The 19022-nt window shown below is 45.9% G+C and overlaps 1 protein-coding gene across 1 annotated transcript in view; it reads left to right on the top strand.

The window, feature by feature from the left end:
* RHOU (ras homolog family member U) overlaps positions 1–6999 on the top strand; it is a 9257-nt gene extending 2258 nt beyond the window's left edge. Inside the window, exons 2-4 of the mRNA XM_015620445.1 lie at positions 3–203; positions 988–1046; positions 4003–6999. Coding sequence (XP_015475931.1) covers positions 3–203; positions 988–1046; positions 4003–4458 — 716 coding nt within the window. The 3' untranslated portion in view covers positions 4459–6999. The remainder of the gene's footprint in view (positions 1–2; positions 204–987; positions 1047–4002) is intronic.
* The last annotated feature ends 12023 nt before the right edge of the window (positions 7000–19022 follow it).

The following is a 19022-nucleotide window of genomic DNA, read 5'->3' as shown; positions in this document are numbered from 1 at the left end:
AGCGGCGCTGGGCGGCCGCTGCCGGGCGGCGGGGTCCGGGGCCGTGGCCGGAGCCGGGGCCGGAGCGGGGTCCGAGCCGCGGCGCAGCATCAAGTGCGTTCTGGTGGGAGACGGCGCGGTGGGCAAGACCAGCCTGGTGGTGAGCTACACCACCAACGGGTACCCCACCGAGTACATCCCCACCGCCTTCGACAACTTCTCCGGTAAGTGATCGGGGCAGCAGCGACCACCGGGGCGGCGGGAGGGGGTTCTGCCGTCCTGGGGAGCGGCGCGTCCCGCCCGTGCCGCTCCCGAGGCCATGGCTGGGCTGCGCGGAGAGGGCGCGATGTCCAGGTTCGGTGATTTCGTGATGTATTTATGGGGAGCAGGACTCTGCGAAGCAGGACCGAGCTTTTCAGGCTGCCATCGCAGCCAGCAGCACCGGCCGGTGTCCGGTGTAACGGAGCCGGGCTGGCAGCGGGTGTCATGCGCGGCCGGAGCCGGGCTTTAATTGGGAACCCTCCGGTGGAAAGCTCAGCGCTCTCGGGGACATCGGATGCGCCTAAAGGGCAGGTTTAAATACTGGTCTTGTCTTGCGCTTACAAAGGGGGAAGTCCAGGGGTTTCTCTGCGGTTCAGCGGGGGCTTTTCGTGTCCTCGGCGTGCTGAATGTATACGAGGAAGTAAAGCTAAACCTCTGTAGCAGAAGAATACCCCAGACTGCCCGGCTCGCTCCCCGCGCTGCCTGCGGTGGACTTGTGCCCTCACTGCCTAACTCATCTCGTGTAGTAAAATGAATCGGAAAGCCCTGAAGGGCTTGTGTGTGCCCGTGTGTTAGCGACGGACTACCTTCCAGCTCTGCTAACTTGTTAAATCTAGAATAATTGAAGAAAAGGCTATAAAACCTGAGGGATGGTAAATCTTACTTTTTAATTTTTTTTCTTTAATGGAAAACACGTAAAGTTGAATTCACCATAGCTTTCCCCCCTCCGTCTTTTCTCTCCAAAAGCTGTTGTGTCTGTGGATGGCAAGCCGGTGAGACTTCAGCTCTGTGACACAGCTGGTCAGGTCAGTGGAGCCACTTACTTGATTTAAGTGACAGCGGGAGGGGAGAAGTTGTTGCTGTTGCGCAAAGTAGTTCTGCAAATGACTTCATGGATTTGAAAGTATTCCCAGTGTTTGATCACGTTATTATCTGCTGTCATTTCCACTGCTGCTTAACTCACTGCTTTGCCTGTCTGTTGAACGTACTGTGCCTCCATATAGGGGCTGGGCATAGGCTACTGCTCTGCTGGCTCAAGCTGCAGCTCTGTTTAGCCTGACTAGAAATGCTGAACATATTGGGGATTCGACGACCACCTGGTTTTCTCTTGTCTTTATTTTTGTCACTGTCTTTATTTTTGCTAAATAATTGCGGGTTTAAGAATTGGGGTGTTTGGCATGTATGCGTGCAAAGCAACCACAGCTGCTGTAGGTGTCCAGAGATAGAGACTGTGTTTTTGAAGGCACAGAAGCTGGAGGGAGAAAAAAATTATTTGGTGTTGTCTGTGGAGGGTTCCTATTCTCCATTCCCACCCATTTAGAAAGTGCTGCCGCTGCAAAGCTGAGGTTTGTTGTAATCTACAACCTGAAGAGATGAGAATGGCTGATGCCTCTCATCTCCTACTTTGCCTGATACATAAAAAGAGCCCATCTCCTACTGCCTCAGATTTTCTGGAAGACCCAGGCTTATCCCACCCTGAGCAGTGTGCAACACTGCTTGCCAGGGTTGAGGCTGGATAACCAAAAGTAGGCAAAAATATATTGCTCCCTCGCTGTATTTGAAGGCAGTGGGAGTTAGGGTCCTGTGTAGCTTTGTGGATCTAGGTCTATGCCTTCACCAAAACCACACTGAAAAATCTCAGTGGTCTTAACATACAAACCTATTTAGATGAGTAGTAACTGGGTGCCCTACTTAGGAACGGGGTTTTAAGGGCTTTGTAGTAGTATACAGCAGTGTGCCCTATAAACCAGAGCTAAAATCCTACAAACAGCTTTCTGCAGGTAGTGATATGAAGTCAAACAGCAGAAGTGTCCCATGATTTTGTGTCCTACTGAAGAGATAGATTGGTAATGCAACAGTTTTGGCTGTGCATGCGTGTATGCAGAGCACGACAGGTGAAATTGCCATCGGGTGACAGCCTGTGGAAATGCAGCTGCAAGCTGCAGGAGGGATGAACGGGCCCTGTCACCCCTTGCCTTCCCTGTCCTTAATGGTTAAGGTGTTTGCTCTGGCTGCTCAAGTGCAGCTGGAATGGGTAAAGTTACTGCCTTTAAAATGAAGGGGTTATTCTAAACTGACAGAATTTGCCATGAGTAAAAGATTTCTGTCTGGTTACTTTGATAAAACTGCTGCTGGGAGATGGCTGCTGAAATCTGGAGCTAAAAAAAGCACTCCAGGCAGCGGGAAATTCAGCACCACTAGCCCGAAAAGGTGTGGAGTCCCTGCAGGCCATGTACCTACCATTGAAATGGCAGGATTGTACATAGGATATAAAGGGAACTATTTCATCTTAGTAAGAACCCTTCAGATCTGCGGTTTGCTTCCAAACCCATTGAATTGAGCCCTTTTGAGGCTTCTCATGTAGCAAGGAGAGGAAATTACATGGCAAGGTGCCTTTCTACAAACAGCCCTGTTGTTCAGAGCAGCATCTCTCAGTAAATGTGGGGTTTTTCTTGAGCTGAGTGGTGTGAGAGCCTGGTTTCCTCTGAGCCTTAATGTGAGAATCAAGAGAGCTAATGAATCTTATTTTCTTGACTGGTGTTTTATAAACGTCTGCCTCTCTCAGAGATACTGCTACAAAAATTCATTTGAGCAGAACAAGACTTCTGAGGCTTCCAGGGGACTTCAAACTGCATGTCCTAGGCCTCCAGTGGCATTAAAGCAAAATTTCACATGTCAAAAATTAACACGCTGATGAACTTGCAATTCATCAATAAACTGAGTGATATATTCATATATTTATGTTTCTGTGGATTTTCAATTCCAAGCATTTGAGAACACGGTCCATTTTAATTAAAATGTCACTGCCGCAGAGGCAAATCCTACCTGTTTAGGCTGCTAGTGTTACCCTGGTTTTATCCTGCTGTCAGCAGAAAAACAGCCTGCCTGGAGTAACCCTTTCTTCTAGCTGCATTCTTCCCTGAGGATCAGCACACCTTTGTTACCATGAGGCATTTGACTTTCTTGTGGCTTAGTCCTGAAGCTGAAAAAGGGCCTTGCTTTGCTGGAGTTCCCACTAAAAGAAAATAAAAAAACCAAAAAAACAGAAGGGTAGTGCTGGGAGGCTGTGTGCAGTTTGTTTGATGTGGCATGGGTGGGAGGGAAAGGTAAAGCTCTTACTCTATGCCATTGGCATGTTAAGCCTGCACATTGAAAGTCATTATTGCTCCCATCAGATTTAAATCCCTGGGCACAATGGCAGGGAAATTATTCCCATATCCTGTAGGATGTTGCTAAGTAGTTACCAGTTTAAAAGTCATCTCCAGGAAAGGTACCCAGAAAGGTAGACATGCTGCTGCATATCTGATTTGCCCTTGCCCAGGTCTGTGGGCAGAACAGCTTTGAGGTACACAGTGCTCCTCCTCAGAGCTGCTCACTGACTCACCCTAGAAGAGGTGAGCCTGGAGAAAGTGCTCTCTCCCTCTTCAGAGCTTTGTGGCTTTGTGTGTCGTAACCCGCTTCCCGCAGCTTTGCTGAAGTAGGGCAGAGGGCCTGTGTACAAAGAGTAAAGGAGATATTTAAATACTTGAAATAACCTGCAGCATTAGCTGGAAAATCTCAGGTACGCGGGGAAGCCACCACCTTTGTTCTGTGTGCCCAGTGGTGGCAGGGTGTGTGCTGGCTGGCAGCCACGAGATCTCAGGCTGGGTACAGGTGACTTTTGCTTCTATCACCCCTTGCTGAGTGGTCTGGATGCTCATTTTGGGGTGCCTGTCAAGATGCTCTTTCTGTGGAGTGCTAACACGGTTTTGTTCTGTGCAGGATGAATTCGACAAGCTCAGGCCTCTGTGCTACACCAACACGGACATCTTCTTGCTGTGCTTCAGCGTGGTGAGCCCTTCGTCCTTCCAGAACGTGAGTGAGAAGTGGGTTCCTGAAATCCGCTGCCACTGCCCCAAAGCGCCCATTATCCTGGTTGGGACGCAGTCAGACCTCCGGGAGGATGTCAAAGTCCTCATCGAGCTGGACAAGTGCAAAGAAAAGCCAGTCTCTGAGGAGGCTGCAAAGCTCTGTGCTGAGGAAATAAAAGCCGCGTCCTACATCGAGTGCTCCGCTTTGACTCAGAAAAACCTCAAGGAGGTCTTTGATGCAGCCATCGTGGCTGGTATTCAGTACTCGGATACCCAGCAGCAACCAAAGAAATCCAAATGTAGGGCTCCAGACAAGATGAAAAACCTCTCCAAATCCTGGTGGAAAAAATACTGCTGTTTTGTATAGGGGTTGCAAGGACCTGAGTGCTGCTCTGAGGAAATCAATAGAGGCTATATTAGCTGAAATCTCAATTCATGTCATCTTGAGTGTATAGTGTAGATCTGTATGTATGTGTATATGTTGCTACTGGATAACTCGGTTGCCCTTTCAAGGGTTGCAGAAGGATTCTTAGTTGAATAATTGCTGTATATCAGGTCTGGCACCCGGTTTTGTGACCAGGACTTCTCATTAAGGAAAGAAAAAGCACCATGTGTCTGTGACCTAAGAAGGATTTGTCCAAAGGATTCAACTTCTTCTGTTGTAAGGTGTATGTGACGGGGAGGAGCACAACAGAGGCCTTCACTGCCAGGGCTTTGCAGGAGGAACGCACAAGCAGCGGTGGAAATGTAGAGCTCTGTACATGGACGATCAAAGGGAAAAATAACACTGTGCCTCCTAACTGACATTTGTAGCTTTAAAACCCCACTCCTGCTCTCTTTGTGTCTTCCCAAGCCAATGCTCTTAGGGATCGTTTTTAAAAGGGTATGCAAGAGGTGTAATCTATACGCAAATGCCACGGTTTAAAAAGGTCATGAATATACCTTCAGCTTGTGGTGAGGGAACCTAATCCCTTATGGAGCTGACATCTCATTTGTCACCTCCTGACTTTCAGAAAGTCCCTTCTGTCCTCTTTCCCCTGCCTTTCCCAGGAAGCCGAGTGGAAGCCCAAGAACATGACCAAGCTTTAACTCGCTACCTCGAGCAGTGGCGATTTCCTCTGTGTTTTTGCAGACATGACGACAGTTCATCTATTTCAGCTCAAAGGAATGTAAATACTGTTGTGTTGGGTTTGTTATTTTCTTTCTAAGCAATGTAACAAATACCTGTGCAGCACCATATAAACCGCATCTGGTTTTAAGTCTACAGCCAAGAATTTCAGGATGCCCCACTTTACCTTTTAAGGCTGCTAAACAAGTAATAAATCAGGCAGATTTAGATTTATAACAAACTGGATTCTAGAAACTGAGGCTGCTGCATCCTCTTCATTATGCTGTTTTTAACCAAGTTAAATGTTTCCCTTCTAAAGGCAACAGTCATTTGTGGTTGAATCTTGTCCAAGCTTATAGTCGTGAAATTGTCTGAGGCCATCCCCAAAATTTAACTGATAATTCTTTTTTTTTTTTTTTTTTTAACAGATCAGTCCAACAGATTAACTTAAATGTGCCTAAATGTAGCTGAGGGATCAACACAGCTGAGTGTGACCTGTTCTCTGAATCTGGTTCCTACTGAACTCTAAGCCTAATTGCAGTTGTAGTGAGTTTGAGAGACCCGAATGATAATGTGACTCTCTGCAAGGATCAGTATTTAAACCTGTTCTGCAGAGAACATTTAGTTTGTGTTGTCTGTCTGCCATTTTATGGCCACAATTAGGTTTTTTCCCTCCCCTAGATAGTTCAAAATCAAATTATATTTCTTTTTTTTTTTTTTTTCCTCTTTGGCCCTAGCCTTGAAGTGACCTTTTCCTTATTCTTAAACTAAACTGTAATGACAGAAGGCCAGAACCCTTTTGCATCAGAAACGAATCAGTGTCTGAAATAAAGAACTGTGGAGGCCATTTGAGTTGATAAAGCTGACCACAGTTTACCTCCTGGCCCATTAAGGAAAATGACACTATGTAAATGGATTCTGGGCTATTGGCATAAGCTCCACAGACTGTTTTTTCCTTCTCTACAGAAGAATGAGTGCAGAATGGGTAATGTTCCATCACTGAAAACTTGAAAATGGGATGGAAATCTTTACCTAGGGCCTAATTCAATAAAAATATGTTGGCTTCTGCACTGGAAGAGCCTGGAAAACAGTTTCCATAGCACATAAGCTGGATGCATTTGACTTGGTTGGTAATGGTTTAATGTTTACTGGTCCTGAAATTAACATCTGAGCCTTTATATTTCTTACTCAAATGCTTTGACAGGATTTTAGATATGCAGTCATGCTGACATCTTGGAGAAAAACAAAGCTAGATTTCTCCTGAGTGCTTTGCTTCTGTGTAAAAAAACAGTCTCGGTCGCTCAAAAATGTGGTTTTGAGGAGGAGACAGGCTTGAATCTGAGCAGCTTCCGTTTACAAAAATAACAAAATTTCCTCTGCAAGATCATACTGCTTGGTATCATGCTGAACTGGAAGCAGTAGGTTATACTTTATAAGCAGCCTGTTTCATAGTCTGGAGTAGCATTACTTTTGAATGTAGCCAGCTGTGACTGTTTCTGAAGATGTGATTTATATACAACTTGTTATAGCCCTTTACTAGGTGTGTGTAAACTGAGGTCTGATAACTATGGATACTGCTCTACATGGGGCTACACAGGGTCTAGGTTTTAGAAATCTTACTTTTAAAATTACCAGTATTTTATGAGCATAAATGAGGGGGAGATGTCTCTATGTAGTCTATAATCTGATGTGCCTTATAAAAAACTCTTTTCTGTTTTCTAAGTGTAGGCTATATTCCAAAAGAAATATTTCATGTGAGAATGATATAATGAGGTATTTGGAAATAAATTCTGACCTGTGTACGTGTCTGCCTCTGCTGCCTGCTTGAGGAGGCTGGAGGGCAGTCCCTTGGCTGTGCACTGTGCCGATACACAGCAAAATACTGGGACTGTGCTCCCAGTGCCCCAGCAAAAGGCCTCTGCCCGGAAAATACTGCCTTTTCCCTGCACTGCCCCCTCCCCAGGGGCCTGGGCTGGGTGGGAAGGGTACAATGGCCAGCTTTCTGTCTCCCTGCCAACACAGCAGCATCTTGCTGTGGCCCTGTGAGTCATGGACAGGCTCATTGTGCCTGGCCCTGAAAGCGGGGTGAGCAGCAGGGAGCACAGCACAACTGGAGTGTTTGGCCTGCTGCATGTTGTGCCACATGTGTCCTTGGGGGAGCCAGGAGGCATTCTTGGAAGAGTAGAGCCTGTTCCCTTTTGGCACCATAGTTCTTGCCACTCCTTTCTGTGTCACATCTCTCATGCCAGGGCCAAGGTGAATGAGGTTTGAGGTTGTTCGTGCTCAGGAGCTGTGGATGGCTGTGACACAAAAACCTTCCATCCTTCAGTGCCACTGTCTTAGCCGAGCAGGGAGCAGCATCTAGACCTCCAGGCATTCCCATGGATCCAGTGTCCTGCTCCAAAACTGCTCCAGAGAAGGAGCTTTGCTCTGGACCAGTCAAGGTTGGTAAACTGTCCCCACTGTGTTTGTTTTCCTGGGAGCTGAGAGGATGCTGAGGAGCATGCAGGGGGTGGCACACCAGGGTGTCCTCCCATGCCACCTGTCTCTTGGGTTATAAGGCCAAGGCATTTTCAACCATGGGAATGCACACAACCTCCACAAAGTAGAGGAAGGAGATCAATGCACAGTTTCTCTTTCTCATGCTTGGTTCCTCACTGGAATGAAGCCTTAGCCTCTTCTCCTTTTTGTTAAGTGCCAGGTCAGACACTGCTGGGAAGCTGGTTCACCTGTGGCACAGCGATCCTGCACTTGCTGGTGCCTTTGGAGAATCACTTCCATGGGGGTTCCGTGCTGCAGGGAGCGGAGTCAGGGTGTGCTGCCTGGAGACCAAGTCCCTCCACCTTTGCATACTGACTTTGCAGGAAAAGGGGCTGTGCTAACTTAGAGTCCAGAACCTTTGGTTGCCAAATCTTGGCACTAAAATCCGTCTGCCACTTCTGCCAATGTGGGGCATCACTTTTCTGCTGAGGCAGGCTGCTGTCTTGTGCATCCTGGCATCTGGACAAGGCTAAGGCTGTTCAAGTCATCCTTTAACCCACAGTAACTTTGTGCCTGGGTGTGCTGCTGTGATCAAAAGGCTCCTTCAGCTGCACTGCTTCAGATACTGGATGGACTAGCAGCTGGGGCTGATAAGGGCATACTGAAGTAAGCCCACTGTACATAAGATTTCCCAGAGTTGCTGAAATAGCTGATGATTTGTGATGGATTGAAGTTCCCAAGAGAGGACTTCGTTTTCCTTCATATGAAATTAAACTGCTAGGAAAAATATGAATTTTTTGTTGTTGTTAATTGAGAAAAGAGTCACTTATATCATTTCCTTCCCTATGTTTAGTGGATTGGAGATGCTTCCAGGGTGTGATTGAAGGTTGACTAGAGCTGAGACCTTGACAAATGTGACAGTTTGTCCTTACAAGGTGTCTGTAAGGACACTTCACCACACTCTTACTTTGCTTTTGATTTTCTTTCTTGACAGCAGTTGCTGACCACAGAGAAGGGGGCACTGCTGCAGGAGACAGGGTTTTTGTATGACCACATGGAGCTGATCTAATGTTCTCATATGTATTATGCTTAAACATTGAACCTTGCTGAAGCATGTGAGAGCCTCTACAACTGAGCAACCTTTCTGAGCTCTAGTAATTGATATGCTCAGGGGTTTGTACAGAAGAGATCTCAATTTCTGCCTTTAGTGTTGCCCTGGCATGCAGCAAGGTGAGGAGACAGGAAAAACAACTGCTCAGGAAAGAGTGAGATGTTATAAACCTCAGGAGAACTGGCAAAGGGACTCCAGGGCAATGTGGAGTGATAGACACTACTTTTACCTTCTTTAGTCATAAGCAGATTAAAAGTGCAATTAGAGTAATGCATGAGGAAATGAACAGCCCCAAGAAGGGCTGATAAGTACTAAAAGACAGCCTGTTCTTTAGGAAGTCTCAAAGCTGTGGATAGCTGGAAGCTGGGAGGAAAAATCACTCAGCATTTGCTTGGTTCTTACTTTCTCTCCTTAAGCATCTGTGCTGACTAGAGACAGGATGTGGGATGATGTGGATATTTGGCATCAATCAGGCTGACTGTCCCAGTCTATTTAATGTTTTTGAAAGAGCAGGATGGGTTTCAGGCCAACAGCAGGGCCCCAAGATCCAACAAGACCTTTTGAAGCCTTAGCTTCCCACATTGCTGGCAGCCAGCAGGAAGATACAATGGTTGAGGCTTGTTCATTACCCAGTTAGTGCAGTCCTCTATGTATAACCTGGGGAACAAGCAGTTGTGTAATCCAATGAATTTTACCATCTGAGGCAGACTGTTCTTCAGCACTGCTGATTTATTTCTCCACAGTTTTAACAGGATGAATAGATCAGTGAGGTGTATGAAAAAAGGCATAAAACCTCAGCTTGGAGCAGCTTTTTATTCAGCAAGGGAAATGTGTCTAGAGAAGGAAGCATGAGGAGCAGCTGTGCTGATCTGCAAGGGGCTGTACCAATCTGAGGAGCTCTCCTGGCTGAAGGAAACCTGCGTTAGACACTGATTCAGACTCTAGTGCTGAAGAGTGTCCCCAGACATCCCTTGTTCCCTAGGTCTGGGCATTTCAGCTGGATCCTGATATTATTTGGAGGCAAAGGAGGAATCATTTCACCCAGGTCAGCAGAGTTGCGGACCTGTAAAATTTTATGTAGCCTGAAAAGGACTTGAGCAGCAATCCCTGTTGAGCTTCTGGCACTGCAGGGTACACTTGAAACAACATTGCCTCTCTGTGGCACTTTCTCCCCTGGCTTCACTGGGAGGGAGGAATAATGATACTCTCCTGCTGCTCAGACTTTTGCTGGTCTCTGTGGTCCCCTGGGATAAATCTCTCACGTACCTACCTATCTGTTGTTATGCACTTCTGGTCCACAACTCATTCAGTTAACTCCAAACATTTTTCTAAAGCCCTTTTCTCTAATTGGGAGGGTAATTTTAGAAGCAGTGGCCGATTTGGGTTAATATAGATGGGATAAATATGACATGGGATAAAGCGTGGTCCTTGTCCAAGCAGCTGCTACTTTTCCTATCATGGTGGAACATCCCTGGCCATGTCTCTGCCTTGGGCTCACTGTGGCCATCTGGTCTGTGTGCCTGGTCATAGAATCACTTAGATTGGAAAAGACCTTTAAGATCAAGTCTGACCATTAATCATCACTGCCACATCCACCACTAAACCATGTCCCTTAGTGCCACATCTGCCATTTTTTACATACCTGCAGGGATGATGACTCCACCGCTTCCCTGGGCAGCCTGTTCCAATGATACCAGCCCCTGAGATGCTTGTTAACAGTAGCAGAAAACAAGTTCCAAGTGAAAACATGACTTTTATATGTGGCATTTCCATTTTCAAGTTGCTGATGGAGTGAGAGCTGCATGCATGGTGTCCTGCCATTTGTCCTGGCAGGCACTTAGCCTTCCATGCTTCAGCAGGGATAATAACACCATAGGCTAGCTGTACCATTTTCCTCTGCCTCACTACACTTCATAGTCTTTCAGAAGAGGAACACTGAGCAGGATTTATCTGAGGGCAGTGCTCGGACTGTAGCCCTGCTCCATCACCCTCTCTTCCCACAGCCACCCCTCCCCTGCACTCCCCTAGGCAATTTTCTTACTTATTTTTAATTCAAAACGGCATGTTGCCTGAATCCTGGTGCTCAGCATTTTTCTGCTGCCTGTCTCCCATTCTTCCATCTTTTGAGCTCTGTCATGGCCTTTCCACGTTTTAATTACAAACTCAGCAGGCTTCAGGCTTCCCTATTCCTCAGGGCTGACCAAAACCACTCCTTTTATTTTCTGCTCGTTTTTGTGTAATCTTCTACAACCCACCTGGGTGAATCTGGGGAGATGACTGGCAGTGTGTTGCAGAGCAAAGACTGAAGAAGATTGGGTTGTGATAGTGAGGGGTAAAGTCTCTCTTGCTGCTTGCTGTTGTGGTGGTGATAAGGCTGCTCCGAACGCAGGGGCGGCTGTTGACTTCTTGGGGTGAGGGCGCCTGTATCTGCTGGACTACAGGCAGAGCCCTGGCCATTTTCAAAGGGCTTTGAAGTACCCTCTGACAATCTCCTCTGCGAGATAAGAGATTGCAGGGAGAGGAAGGCGTTCCTGGAAACAGCTTTAACAGCACGTATGTTTATCTAGGCTGGGTAGCCCAGAAGGAGGCCAAAACCTTGGCTGCTGACACCTGAGAAGATATGCAGGGATTTAAGAAGAAAATGCAAAGTAATGCCAAACCTTGGGGTTCCGAAGTTAAAATCAATCAATTTTCTAGCATCTGACTCAAGCCTGCAATTGAATGAGGTTTTCATGGGCACATCCCTCTCTCATCCTTCCAGTATCTGCTTGGAGCTGTTACTCATGAGTTTGCCTTCTCCCTCACAGATGTGGCTGTTGCTGCTTGTGTGGTTGCCCAGGACAGCCAGCCCCAGAGATCCCACACCTCTGGGTGTAGAGAAGTATTATATAAAAACGTATTTGCTTGTATTTGTTTTAAACAGAGCTCCCGTTCATTCCATCCCATCATCTCTAGCTCCAGCAGTGTAGGAGGTGGTGAAGAGCAGTTTACAGGTAAGTAGGTGGCCAGATGACCAGGAGAATGCCACAGTGACTTGACCGATTGCCTTCTCCGTGTTGTAAACCACTATTGTGTTTTCTTTTTTCCTCCTCAGCTGAAGAGTCCCAGCTTTTATATAGCATCTCCTCATAGAAGAGTTTCTCCATACTCTCAATCATTTTGTCTGCTGTCCCTTTGGGTCTACCCTAGCTCCACCATGCCCACTCTGAGGGCAGAGAGCAGAGCTGCATGCAAAGTATAATCCAATGCTTTGCTCTTCAGCACTCCTCCTGGTACTGCCCAATATTTTACTGGTGGTGTTTCAACAAGTTTTGGTGTTGAACCTTGTCTAAAATTTTCTGGAAATCCAGCCATCCTGTCCCTGAGACTTCCCTTATCCCCAAAAATGCCTTTACCCCATAGAACAGCAGCAGCTTTCCAGAAGCATTTCCAGTTAGAGAAGACAGACTGGCACTTTCCCAACAGACCATATTGTCCATGTGGTCCATTATGTTATTCTGTGCTGTAGCATCTACTCTCCAAGTGAACATATGGGAAATAGTCTGTTGTGCGAGCACTACCAGGAAGGAGAAGCTGCCCAGGGGTGCTTCTGACCCAGAATTTTAATGGATCTATGATCTTGACAAGTATGAAAGTCAAATGACTGCTTTCTGCATCATCCCCTCCATCAGGAGGACACAGATAGTGAACATTTCCTACTGAACCACAGTAGCCTAAGGGTCTACTACCCTTGGCCAAGATTTTCAGGTGTGACACAAGTCTTTGCCACTTCGGTGGGTAGCTCACCAGGGATTGTTCAGTAGTTTTGCTCATCACTGACGCTGTGGAAATCAAGTCCCATAATCATTATTCCAGGTCTGATTGCATTAATCTCCAGTTGCATTTTGCCTTTAAGAGGCCACAAGTATTTTGTGGTGCCTAAGAGGAGAGGCAGAACAGCAGTACAAAATTATGTTCTTTTGCTGAAGTTCTTTGAGAAAGAGGTCTTCATGCCCTTCTTCAAAGTATAACTTAAATTTTTTTTAACTCATTGGACAAATACTTTGTGCAGGACGTGTCATTTTCCCAGTTAGAATGGATACTCATTATATTTTGTAAAAATTACATTGAGAATGTTCCCATCATAAATTTGGCACTTGTGCAAATATGACATTTATGGTGGCAACCCAAACAGCAGATTTGGCCTAGTAATTTCAAAATATTCCTAATTTTCTGGAGATTGTGATTCCAGAATTTCAGCAATATGCAGCTGCTTGTTGCTTGACTTCAGGCAGTGGGGACATTTGATATACTGTTGCTCTAGGCCAGGAAACAATGATGAATGATATTATTGTAGCTGCTGCCTTGAGCAGGAAAATGCAAAAGAAGCAAGTTGGATTCTAACCTGATGTTTAAAGAGGTGAAACTTCCCCTTTCTGCATTGGGAGCTTACTGTCAGGATGCAGAGAGCAGCCTGTGAATGTGCTCAGGCATTTTAACTCTGTGAATCCAGAGAAGCAACTGTTACATTCAATGCTTTTGGGAGCAAAACCATCAAAACAGTGATGAGAAACAACAGACAGGAGGCTGTTGGCAAGCCTGATGATAGAAGGATGCCTTGATAAGTGCCATTATTGTTAGGGATCCAGGCCAGACATTTGGAGTTTTTCATCTGAAGGGTCAGCTAAAGCAGTCACTAAACCCCTTTAAAGTGCCACAAATCCATCCTAATTGAGACCAGGTGGTTCTGACTGGAGGCTGCATCTGCCAGTAAAGTTTTGTGGTGTGAGCCAGGACCGGCTGACCAGGAAGCAGCCCCAGATCCTCATCGATCTGCCACAGTTCAAAGTGAATCCACATGTCCCAGCAGCTTTCTTATGGGTCCTTTGTGTCACTTTTCTGTACAGCTGAGCTCTTAACATTTATGAGGCTTGAAATGTTGACCTGTGCTTTGGATGCAGAACACCACAGAGGAGACAGCATCACAGAGAATGAAATGGAAGTGGCACTGGGCAGGGTCTGGGCTGCAACCAAGCAGTGCCCTGAGACTGCTGGGGCTCTTCACAGTCCTGACGTCGTAATTTCTGTAATGAGCAGGATAAAAAGGTGTTTGCGGCTAGGAAGTACTAAATCCTAGCACTGGTTTAACCACTGTCCTGGTTTAACACAAGCCCCCATTTGCTCTGTAGTCCAACCTATTGGTGTCAGAGGCATGTTTCCATCAGAGGACAGCAGTTGCTGCACAGGTTCCTATTCATTTTCCCCTAACACTCTGTATTTCTCACCCAGGCACTTCTGTTTTTGATGGTTAGGAATAAAGGTGGCCAAAATATAGCATAGTCTGGTGTTTACAAACAGCTTTGTCTCCTTGGGTTGACCAGAGTGGAGGTTCTCAGGACATATTTTCCATAAATTCCCCATAATGGAAAGGCTTGGCAGAGCTCTTTTTTTCCCCCATTTCTCTTTTCCTATTCTGGATGGTGGTTTTATTCCCAAGAGCAATATTACAGATTGATAATTTCCCCAGATGCTGCAACCAGGCTGGAACAACTTCTTCAAAGATTGCTCCATTACCTCTCGCAGGTCTCCACAGCTGAAACAGGTTGCCTCTCAAAAGTGAACACTTGAGTGGGTAAAAGTGTAATAAATGGAATGGTAACATTGATGGTGCTCATTTGGAAAAGGAGATAATCTCCTTTGTTTGCACTACCGCGTGTTAACGGGTGAAGCATCTGCGACGTTTGCTCAATAAAGCTGGTGCTGGATTTGTCTCCATTGCCTAGAAAATCCTCTTTAATCTTGCAAAATACTATCTCTGTAATCAGAAGTATATCATGACTTGCATCGCTTTGCTTTTCCCCCTCTATTGTCTTGATCCGATGTGGTGCCAATTTGCAAATATTTAGTGGGATTAAAGAATTAGGCTTGTGTGAGGGGGAGAAGCCTCATGTAATGTGAAGAGAAAAAGAAGAGACAAAAGTTATAAAAGTATAAATGTGCTTCCAGACGCTTTTTACTCAACACTTTAAGTCTTTTGGTTTACTCCTCCTCCAGCAGGCTTTGCACCCAGGCAATTCATGCCTCCACCTTTTTTATAGCTGCTAATAAAAATTAGATGCTGTTCGGACCTTTTGAGCTGCATTTTGACACAAATTAAGACCTGATTTAGCTGTGATCCATTTGGCAGTGCTCAGAGGTGGGATTGCCCTTTCTGGGTAGCTTAGGAGGCCTTAGCTTTGTGTGCTTTTCTAAGCAGGCAGATGGGACTGCTTCCGTGAAGAGAAGGAGAGTTTAGGTGAAATGAAAGAGAGAGGTGGGGTTTTCCCTTTGCAGTCTGGTGCTTTGGCCTGCAGACTCTGGTCCCAAATCTGCTCCCGGTTACATTGTGTAACTCTAAAATAACTTGATTTACAACAGCCTGCTCTGGATTTAACTCAGCATAATTGATGGCAGAGTCTGGTCCTTATTATTCATTCTGCACCCAGCCAGTTTAAAGGGTCAGGGAAAATATCTGAGGAACAGAATTGCCTTTGATCTTTGGTTTAATATTTCTGCTATGTTTTACATACACAAAGAGCTATCACGGCCTTTTGCTAAGAATTGTTCAGCAAGGAGAAATGTGAAGTAGTCCCTGTAATGCTGAGGGAGCTCTGGGGTGAGTGAAGTGTAAAGTAGAAATGGGTGAAAGAAGAAGATGGATTTCTCCTACTGTTATTCCCACTAATAAGCCTATATACAGGTAAAGGAAAGAAAAATGGGTAGTGAGTACCCAGCCTCTTTTTTAGATATTATAATTTGAACTTGTTGGTTTGCAGTGACACTGAAAATGACATTGTGAACACCAAAGGTGTCACTGTAATACATAGTGGGAATTCACATTTGCCAACATATACCCCCCACCTGCAATATGCAGCCATTATTCTAAGTACAGTGGAAAAAAAAATAAAAAGAAGAAAAAAAAAAAAAAAGAAAGACTCCAGAATTTCAGTTTACTGTTTGCACATGCTAACTTTTATGACATTGGTGCTGATATTTAATTTCCTCACTGTCCCAGAATGTAACAGGAAGTGTCAAGAGTGTTACAGAGAGGTGACACACATATCAGCAACATCTGTTCCAGATATTCACCAGGGCCCAGCTAATAACTTGTATTTGATGCTATCTGAGCATAACTTGCTTTTCTTCTTTGCTTTGCAACTCACCTGTAGCAGAACAGCGGATGGAGACTTGAGAGGTGTTTTTCAACACCTTATGGGAAGCTATGCAGCGTGGCTTCCCTGGCATGCCAGCAGCTCAGGTTTTCCTTTGGATCCTCTTCAAATCAAGTTATTAGCCTTGCAGAGCAACCAGTGGCCAGAGGGTCAAGATTAACCCTTAGGGACTGTTTTAATAGGCTTCAAGATATTCTCATTATCCAGCAAGTCTCCAGGCCAGACAGACTGGTGGCCACTGTGTGTTTTGAGGCATCAGAGAGGAATTAAGGCCTCTGTTTGGACTGCCAGAGTTTAAGTTAGGTGCAGGTTGTGCAAATAACTTTGTAATGGTCCAAGGGCCCAGCTCTTGACCAGCAAGGTGGGAGTGAACATGAGGTGGAAAGGAAAACAGCACATAATCACAGAGTCTGCTATAGGGAGAGAAAGCCTTAGGCAGTGAAAGGGGTGGGCTTGGGTTGCAGAAGTATTTTACTTTTAAATCCCTATTCTTTGTTAGAGAGAAATCATTGCCATTCTATGTTGAGATATCTGTGGGGGACCTGCCTGCAAAATGATTGTGTCCAGGAAAAAAAAATGACATGAGCATATATTTTCAACAAATTCTATATATTGATCAGAAGAGGAGGTTGTCTTTAAAGGTTGTTCCAGTCTTTCAGCTGAATATATAGCAGGAATGAAGAGCTCTTCAGGTGTGTATTGAAATTTTTATCCAGTAGCATATAAAGCATTGCTGTCCCACAAAATATCTGTGTATCTGGTGTGTGTGTGTGTGTGTGTGTGTGTGCGCGCGCAAATTTTATCTGCTTCTTTTACATATTATTTCCATGACTTGCTGATATTCAAGCTGATGCTGTGAAAAATTGGCTATTTTCACTTCACACAGGGAATTAATTATACTTTTGCCTTTCTGACTTGCAGAATTCATGCCAGATAATTTTCATGTAAGATTAGGGGACTAAGCAAAACTATGAAAAGCCAAACAGCCCCTCACCCCCCTATGTTGAGGGACAGGCAATCAGAGGACAATTAATGTCCTCAGGAAGGTTTATGCATTTTGGCTTGTATCCAAGCACAAACATGATAATGGCTGGAAAAAAACACATTTGTCCACAGCCTGTGCCAACTTTTAGCTTGGAGTCCATGAATTGCTCCACATGTGACAGACTGATAGGACAACTCCATGGACAGACCCCTGGGTCTCTGCTCACAGAGAAATGGGTGAGCAGCAGCAGCCCCTCTGGGTGAGTGAGATGCCTGCAGCCCTGCTTGCTCATGTGTCCTGCAAAAAGACCCCTATCCTGCTCCATCCTGTTCAGCAGCATGTGCCAAACCCAAATTGGATCCCTGGATCCCTGGGTTGCAGCTGCACAGAGGACATCTACCAGTTCTAAGTTCCCTGTTCTGGATGCTGCCCCAGCTACACCCAGTCCCTGCAGCACTAAGTGGTCCAGGAATCCCCAGGGTGTGCTGCACACACCCTGCCCACGCAGGCCAGGAGAACAGGAGGGCATTGCCTCACCTGGAAATACCTGAAATACCTGTAGACCACAGGTACTCCCTCACTAAGGGCTTGCCCAGCACCCCCAGGGACCTTCCTTCCCTATACTCCTGCTTTTCTTCTCCGCCTCCTCACTCCTGGTCCTGCCTAACCTTGGCAGGGCAAGGGTTCACCCTGTCCTTCCCTCCTGGGGAATGCACGTCCCCTCTTGGACCGTGCAAGGGTTTGGGTTGAAACTTTGCCTTGTGGGGCCATTCCTATGGTTTTGGAGTGGATTTTCCTTTCCAAGAATCTGCTCTCCAGTACAAGCACAGTGAAGAAATTTCCTCTTGTAATTAGTCCTTGAGCTTTAGAAAAAAATACAACTTTTCTTTGAAAAAGACTGCCTTCATTTGACAAGTTTTTAGTTTTAAGCACAAAGACCAATGTGGGTTTTATGTCAGCTCTAAGAAACCTTCATTTACCCTTTAAAGAACTTTCATTTACCTTCTGAAAACCTGCCCTCTAGTTGAACTTGGAGGGCTGAGCAGGATTCCTCAGAATTCCAAAAAACATTCTTCCGTGTTTCTCACGAGGATGTTGAACAACCCCTAAAGAAGGATCACAGTCTCCGATAAATGCATTATAGGGGATATCATGCCCTGAGACTTTGCCCTCAATGCAGACCTGGCCTGTAATCCCAAAGTTTGCATTTCCCTTTGTGCAGCCTCAATGTCTGCCTGCTTGGGGCACACCATTTTCCTGGCTAGCAATGCCACTTGGCCAGGCTGTGAGCTCAGAGATTTTACAGCAATTTTTCTTCTTTGCAGCTGAATGTCTGTGTGATCATCCATTCCCTCCATCACCTGGGCAGTGCTCACAGTCCTCACGGAGCCAAGCACGCAAACATCCAGCAGACATCCCCAGGCATTTTGATCTTTATTTCACCGAGCCTGAGCACACACGGGTGAGCACACACAAGTCACAAGTGAGTGACCTGAGCAGCAAAGCCTCTCCCAGGCCTCACAGACAGAAGTGTCTGTCAGTGATTTAAAGCTGCTGTCTGCAGAAAACAAGGGGACGATGGCTCCATTGCTCTGCACACAGCAGGGAGTGAGGGAGCAGATACCAGGCTCAAGCGGGCCTCGCTTTGTGTCAGCAATAACCGCAGGGTCACAGGAGGATTCTGTTCTTAAAGAAAATAAATTTGGGTGAGTTGGGCAGTTGTTCTCCAGCAAGATGTTTGAGACTGATTGATTGGCCCACAACTGGTACCAGGAACATGAGGGCTCTCTGACCGACCGCTGCTTTTACAGCCGTACTTCTCCTTCTCCCTCATCTCCACTTTGTTTTCTTTAATAGATGAGCAGAATAAAATGCAGGTGAACTCTGTGAACTGCAAACAATGGGAACTCAAAACTTCTTGAATTGAGACATTCAGGGGCAGCACAGTATGTACTTTGTGCTGGGGTAGGGCTATGGTGCCTCTGGAGGAAAGTAAGCCACTTCTTTGGAGCATGCCCAGCATTAAAGAGAATAAAATTATAGCATTTGAGAGAGA

The sequence above is a fragment of the Parus major genome, chromosome 3 (genome assembly GCF_001522545.3).
Source record: "Parus major isolate Abel chromosome 3, Parus_major1.1, whole genome shotgun sequence".
NCBI lineage: Eukaryota > Metazoa > Chordata > Aves > Passeriformes > Paridae > Parus > Parus major.
This window is presented reverse-complemented; position numbering and strand designations above follow the sequence as displayed.